The sequence below is a fragment of the Vipera berus genome, assembly GCF_964194415.1.
Source record: "Vipera berus genome assembly, chromosome: 7".
Taxonomy (NCBI): Eukaryota; Metazoa; Chordata; class Lepidosauria; order Squamata; family Viperidae; genus Vipera; species Vipera berus.
In genome coordinates, this window is record NC_138209.1 from 16,871,959 (window position 1) to 16,879,067 (window position 7,109).

The following is a 7,109-nucleotide window of genomic DNA, read 5'->3' on the forward strand; positions in this document are numbered from 1 at the left end:
AAACAATCAGCGATGGCTGCATTTGTCTAAGCAGCTCTAGTCAGGCTTTTGTTTTTAAAAAGAATAAAGACGCGATGTGCTAAGCACTATATGTCTGCCCAGAAGTAAGGTTTAGTTTGCTCACTGTACCTCCAGTCACCTACAAGGACCTCTTAAGAGGGACAAAAGGATCAATGGCTTCTGGAATCCCAGAACCCCTTTTGGGGTTTCCATCCAAATTTTGCTCCAATGAACTTTCTGGACCTCTCGATTTTAAACTGGTCGTTCATTGGGATGAAGGAAAAGGTCCGAGAAATCGGGGAGATCGGCTGTGTGTTCCCCTGAACTGCAGGGCCGTGACCTGGACTTCGGCTTCGAGATTCAGTTTTTGATTAATTTCAGTAAGTTTCGTCCACGACATCCGCCGAAGTGGCCCTCCATGGTCCGCGTGCAGAGGTAGCCCGGGGATGCGTTTCTGCACTTCCTCCGATCGCTCACGGTAAGCTGCGGCAGCCGAGCAAATCGGGGGTCCTTTGGGGCGAGTTCCGTAGCAAATGCTGCTCAGTTCAGAGAGCCAGAGGGGAGGGCGCTGGGGTCCTCCATCCCGGCGTTGTAGCCACCCTGAAATTCCAGCCGCCGCCCTTTCGCGCTTCTCTTCAGCGTGGCTTGAGCGGAGGCTACTTTTCCCACACGCCTCGATAGCATTGACCCCGAAAGCACTTGATGATCAGCATGCATCGACCCGCTCCTCCACACACCCCCCCCACCCCGCCATTTCTACAAAAGCAAAAACCAAAGAAAGTTCGGCGAAGGGCTTGGGCTGGTGGCGGCCAAGCTGCCTCACGGGGCGCGCGGAAGCGACGCGCAAACGCCTCAGGCTCGCCGTCTGTATTCCGTTCGGAAGCAGCGGAGAAAGGCGGCTTTTGAGGCCAGCCTAGTTCAAGAGCTATTAGAAAGCGATTATCACCATTCGGCGCCCTGAGGCCAAATCCCGTTGCTGGAGATTTACGCGCGCGCGTTGTGGCGCTTCTAGACACGAGCCTTCGCGCGTCCTTCTCCTTGCTCACCGCCCGGCTTATTTTTTATTTTTTTACCTCACGAACTCCTGCAAGTGTAGGAAACCGGCTGCCCTCCCCCCCCCCACCTTCCCCATCCGACAACGCTCCTGTGCACATTCACACACATAAGTGACTCGAGTCGCCGAGCCTGCTGGAAAACGGCCTTCCTAACTTAATAGCGGAGCAACTCTTTCCGAGGGAGAACTTTACATCTTTTGTGTCAACTTGGCTCTTCTCTCTTTCTTCCCTGCCTCCCTCCCTCCCCTTTGCTATCCCGCCCCCAATCCCGATGTGGGCCAAAGGCGGAGGGGGTGGGGGGGGAGGGAAAGAAGGAAAAGGAACGAAAGCCCCAACACCCAAGCTGACTGCTTTGCCCATTGGCTGCCAGCACGCGCCAAGGCCCGCGGGCTCCAATGGCTGAGTCGACACGCGACTGGCGCGAGGTGGTTGGGAGACGGAGGGTGGGGCGCCGAGGAGGTGTGCGTGGGGCGAAGGAGGAGGTAGCAAGGGTGGGGGACCCTGGCGCGTGCCGCTTTTTAAAGGGGCGCAGCGCCCTTCGCAACCGGAGACGCTTGGTAGTGTGCGGGCCGTGTGCCTGTGGGTAGACGCTTATATGTCCTGGGAGATTTCCGGCTTTGTAAAAACGCCCGCCGGGGAAGAAACGGCTCTTAGCGGCACAGGAAGAAGAAGGAGGAGGAGGAGGAGACGGGGTCGTGAAAGGGCGCGCGGGAAAGAAAGTGTCAGGAGCGGGGCTACAGCTGCACTTCTTGCGCCCCTGGTCGCCGCCACGCCCGTCTCCGGTCGCGATGAGCCACCTGCGCGCGCCGAGTGCGCCCAATGACTGGGCCGGCAGCGGCAGGAATTTGGGCCCGCCACAGCAGCAGCTGGAAGGCAACCTCCTCTTGGGAGAAGAGGCGGTGGCGGCAAGCCGAGGTGGCGCCTTCCCTTCCCCCTGGTTGGGCATTTGCTGCCCGGGCCGCCTCTCCTCATCCCCCAGGTATCTGCTTTCGGGTACACCTGAGGGAGATGAAGAGGAGGCTGAAGAGGAAGAGGAGGAAGAAGAAGAAGAAGAGGAGGAGGAAGAGCTCCTGAGGGCCGGCGCCGCCGAGCGCGCGAGCGGACGGAGTTCGCACAGTTCCTCCGGGAAGCAGCTGTGCGCGCTTCAGCAGCCGCAGCATCCCCGTCCCCACCGGAGCGGCCCTTGCAAGGCGCCGTTAGCTCCCCCGCCGCGGCTCCGCTCGCCCTGCTCCGCCGTCGGAGGCGGCCCTCTTCTCCGCCAGGGCTCCCAGGGGAACGGCGTGCAGCGGCAGAGGCGGCTGGCGGCCAACGCTCGCGAGCGGCGCCGGATGCACGGGCTGAACCACGCTTTCGACCAGCTGCGCAACGTCATCCCTTCCTTCAACAACGACAAGAAACTCTCCAAGTACGAAACGCTGCAGATGGCGCAGATCTACATCAGCGCCTTAGCCGAGCTCCTGCACAGCCCGCTGCCGCCCGAGAGCGCCCCCTGCGGCAAGGGCCCTTCTCTGCCGCCCGCCGCCCAGACCTACGAGCGCGGCCCTTGCACCCCTCCAGGAGGGGGCGCGCTGCAGGCCCGGGCCCAGGTGGCGGGCCACGGCAGGACGCGTTTTGCCTTAGAATCGCCGGGGGCTGCGGCGGGACAGGTGGGGGGCTACGCGGTGCAGACAGAGCCGCTGCATTTCCCTTCCTTCACGGACGGCGCCCTTCTGGGGCAAAAAGCCCCTTCGCCGGGCCAGCTTCTCCAGCCGGCTGGCCAGCAGCCACAAGAGCGAAGAAAAACCTCGCCGCCAGCCCACCGCAGCGACGGCGAGTTCTCGCCTCGATCGCATTACAGTGACTCGGACGAGGCCAGCTAGGCGCGGGGGCCGTTACGCGGGACCAAGAGGCGGTTTCGGCCGCTTCTCCAGATCTACGGCTTGGCTGGACCCGTTATGGGGAACGGGGATGGTGGGTAGACGGGTTGTCAGAAGTGCGTCTGGCGTTTAGAGGGCAGCAAAATCGTGGCCAAAGGTAGATCAGCCCCATCAGCTTTTTAAAAAAGGAGAGACTGCGAAGGAAAGAGCTTGGGGAAATTGCTGGGCGAGACTCCGGTCGCTCCGACGCAGTTTCTCTGTCTAGAAGTAAGCATTTATTCCGTGCAGTTTTAAGAAAGGTAGTGAAAGCTGATTGAACCTCATGTAAAGATTTGTCGGAGATCATTGGGAGCATTTTTGCTCTTAAGGGATTTGCTAGATTTTTAGACTTTGAATCGAAAAATCATCTCCTATTATTCTGTTTTGTTTTACTGTTAAATCTGTATGAACTTCCCTGCTAGAGTCGATTCATTTACATATCAAAGACGGTGCAACAGATTTGGGGATGGAGGCTCCGAAGATCCAGTCAAAATTAAGAACTGTTTAAAAGAAAGAGTTCGTAGCTATGGCCAGACTTTCTTGAAAGTAAGTCCCCAAACAATGGACTTCCTATTAAGAGTAATTCTTCAACCATTGAAGCCAACACACACTAGGTCTGCACAATAGTGTGCCATGTTTCTCAAGCCAGTAATGATTTATTTGGTGTTTTAACAAACATAGTTTCGCAGATTGTGTGAAACCACTTGAATGACGATCTTGGAGAGGGAAGGAGGGGGAGAGGGGAAACAGAAATAGAGTGTGTCTTGGAGTCTTGTCCCTGTAGTTGTCTAGAAGCATTTTGCCACTGATTGCTTCCCAAGGGGAAGAGAAAAACTAGTCCAAAGTCACTAATTGACTTCTAAGCCTAAAGCAGGTCCGGAACTCAGATTTTCCTGCTCCCAATATATACATACAAAATTTTTAGCCAACTGGTGCTTGTAAATATTTTTTTTCTCAGTCATGGTATCTTAGAATCATGATATCTCTCCCAATTGTCTGTTGGAGAATTCCATACCGACACATTTAGGCTCTATTCATGATCTTTGGGCTTAAGCCATTTTAAAATCCACTCCAAGTAAGCACAGTTGTTCAAAAGTAAAAGCTAAGAAGATCTCCATCCAAGTTATAGTTGCAGTACTGTAAAGGTTTGTGACCTTGAGGAAAACTCTCCTGATAATCGGTGTGACTGATTCCACTTGCATTTTCTTCCCAGCATTTCACCACTTGGAGGCTGTCCTGGTGGCCATCCTGACCAGCCCTGTGGACTTGTCTAAGCAGATACTATTAGATTAAGTTGACTGGGTGAGCTGGTTGGCTGACAGTTTTCATATGGCCATATTAACTTCTATGGGTTGGACCCTGCCTCCTCAGTCTATCACCACGGGGCTTGCTCTGTTTTTCTTACTTCTCTTTGTTTACTCTCAAGGAGAACTCCCTGACCTCCAAGCTCTGCTTATTGTTCACCTGCTCATCCAAAAAGATGCCTTACAGGGACTTGGTCCTTCCACTAGACTTTCCACTCAATGTGGATCCCTTTGGCAAGGACAAACCCCTTTGGAGATAGTTGGCGCTGCCTTCCTTCTTTGATCGGCTCTTCGCTGCCGCCCCCCCCACACACACACACAGAGTGGGAAGACATCTGCCAGTGAAAGGAAGAAACGCTTTCCTTGGGGGGGGTGGGGGGGTGGGAAGGAAGCGGAGGGAGGAGTCACAGTCCAAATTCAGAGTGGAAATATTACAAGCGGGTGGAGCCTAATTGCTCTACTTTTTTGTAATTCATCTTTAGTCCTTTCCAGCCCGTTAATGAAGTAAATAGAGAGAAAGGGGGAGTTATTTATATAACTTTCTTCCAAACTGAATATTGGCTGGTATGTGGGGTAGACCCTTCAGAAGCTGCCTGGAGTGGAGATTGAAAGGGAGCTCAGCTCCCAAGAGAAAACGATTAATTTGCTGCCAATTGGATGATACCTAGGTTGAACACACCCATGTTTATAACGATCCTTATTCATCTCATTTGCAAACCCACCAAACAGCAGGTAGGCGCTAGAGTGGGAATAATCGGGCTTCATTTGTTGTGTCCAGCTTCTACGCCTATTTGTTCATATATATTTTTTGTTGAATCCTTGACATTTCTTGATTTCTGAAGGTCATGCAAGTCCTTTTCTTCCTCCCCCTACCCATCTTTCTGTACTATTATTGTTATTGTTATTATTGCAAAAAACTACATTAGCAAAAGCCGGTTGCCATGGATTTTGTAACTTTTTTTTTTGAAAGAGAGAGAGAGGGGAAGAGAGATCAAATTAAAAAGAAAAACAAAACTCCAATATGATTTGTCTTGTGGTGTTTCTTTATCTGGATAGGATAACACACACACACACACACACACACACACACATCATAAATTTCCAATGAATCTGCAGGGCACCAGATTGGCAAAGGCTAATATGAGGAAGCTGAGATCTGAGTATCCTGTGCATATTTTAACTCTGGAGTATGTGGTGTTGTGCTCATTAAACTTCTTTCAGATTGCAGCCTTGCTTCCTTGTAAATCCAACAGTATGTTCAATGGGATACTAATAGCTATGTAAATAAGATACAGAATTCACATCCTTTGTAACTTATTACCGTTTAATAATAATTACTACTACTACATCGGGAACAATGCTATTACAAGAATAGGGATAGTCTCTGCAATGTGCCACATTAAAAAAAGTATTTGATATAGGTACACACAGAGACATTTTCACATCCATTCCTTGCATGAAGAGAAATACTATCATTCAGTAGAGAACAAGCCAAGAGTTTTGTGTCAGGAACATCTTAAAATTAAAAATATTTTCTGATGTGCTTAGGAATGATCGCTTTCATCCAACCAATGCTACTGAATTGGACAAGTTCTATGACACAGCTGCCTGACACGTTGCAGCATGGGACAACTAAGTTAGAAATAGGAATAGGAAAGAACTTCCACCACGAAGCACTTCATCCAAGCAGAGAGGTTGGGTCTAAATCGCCTGCTAAGCCAGTATTCCTTAAACTTAGCAACTTTATGAAGTGTGAGCTTCAACTCAGAATCTCTTAGCCAAGCATGGAATTCTGATATTTGAAGTCCACAAACCTTAAAGTTTCCAGGGTTGAAAAACTCTTGTGATAAGGCATGGATGTGCATGTTGAGTGAATCTACAGTAGTCATTGTGATTATGCTGTCAAGCAGGGTGTTGCAATCCATTCATAATTTTAATGATCCTCAGATTTCACTGGTTCTCATGCCAGAGAACAGGAAACATGTCTTGGCAGCATGTTCCACCATCTCCAAGCACCATGCTTTGATTGTATGATTTTACATTTATAGGAGATCCTGTCTCGGAACCCCCTTACTTAAAAGTCTCTGGCTGGAGAGATCTCTGGCTGTTCTTTTAAAAGAATTTTGTCTGAGATAACTGAAAATCAACTGACTGAGCAATAACTTTGTAAGAACAACTCTGGCTTCAGAGTTCCAAACAAATCTAAAAAAAAAAATCAAATTACACGTAGTCCTTGACTTACAACAGTTCATTTAGTGACTGTTCAAAGTTACAACAGCACTGAAAAAAGGGACTTTTTTCACATTTACAACTGTTGCAGGATCCCCATGAGCATGTAATCAAAATTCAGACACTTTGCAGTTGACTCATATTTATGATAGTTGCACTGTCCCAGGATCACGTGATCACCTTTTGCTACCTTCTGACAAGCAAATGAGCAATGGGGAAGCCAGATTCACTTAACAACCGTGTTATAACTTAACAACTGCATTCACTTAACAACTGTGGCAGAAAAAGTCATAACATGAGGCAAAACTCACTTAACTGTCTCACTTAGCAACAGAAATCTTGGGCTCAGTTTTGGTTGTAAGTCCAGAACTAGCTGTACCTGACAAACTAGAAAATATGCCTGCTTCCCTGCTTCAATATAACAGCATTTATTTCTCCAGGAAATGCTATAAATGCCATCTCCTTCATCCACATTTAACTGCATCTGAAAGAAGATCAAGGACCTTTTATTTCATCGTAAGTAGTAGATTAGTTATTTAAGACTCAGAGCCTGAAACCAAATTTCTTCCTATAATAAATTATGGAAAAACTCAATGTGTCTCACTCAAGACAAGGCTTATTCTATG

The 7,109-nt window shown here is 49.5% G+C and overlaps 1 protein-coding gene across 1 annotated transcript; it reads left to right on the plus strand.

Annotated features, from left to right (window-relative positions):
* Nucleotides 1-1,843: 1,843 nt before the first annotated feature.
* ATOH1 (atonal bHLH transcription factor 1) lies at nt 1,844-2,914 on the plus strand (the record flags this gene model as incomplete). The annotated part of the gene is made up of 1 exon (XM_081332265.1): nt 1,844-2,914. The coding sequence occupies one exon, from the start codon at nt 1,844-1,846 to the stop codon at nt 2,912-2,914; it is 1,071 nt and encodes a 356-aa protein (XP_081188391.1).
* Between the last annotated feature and the right edge of the window lie 4,195 nt (nt 2,915-7,109).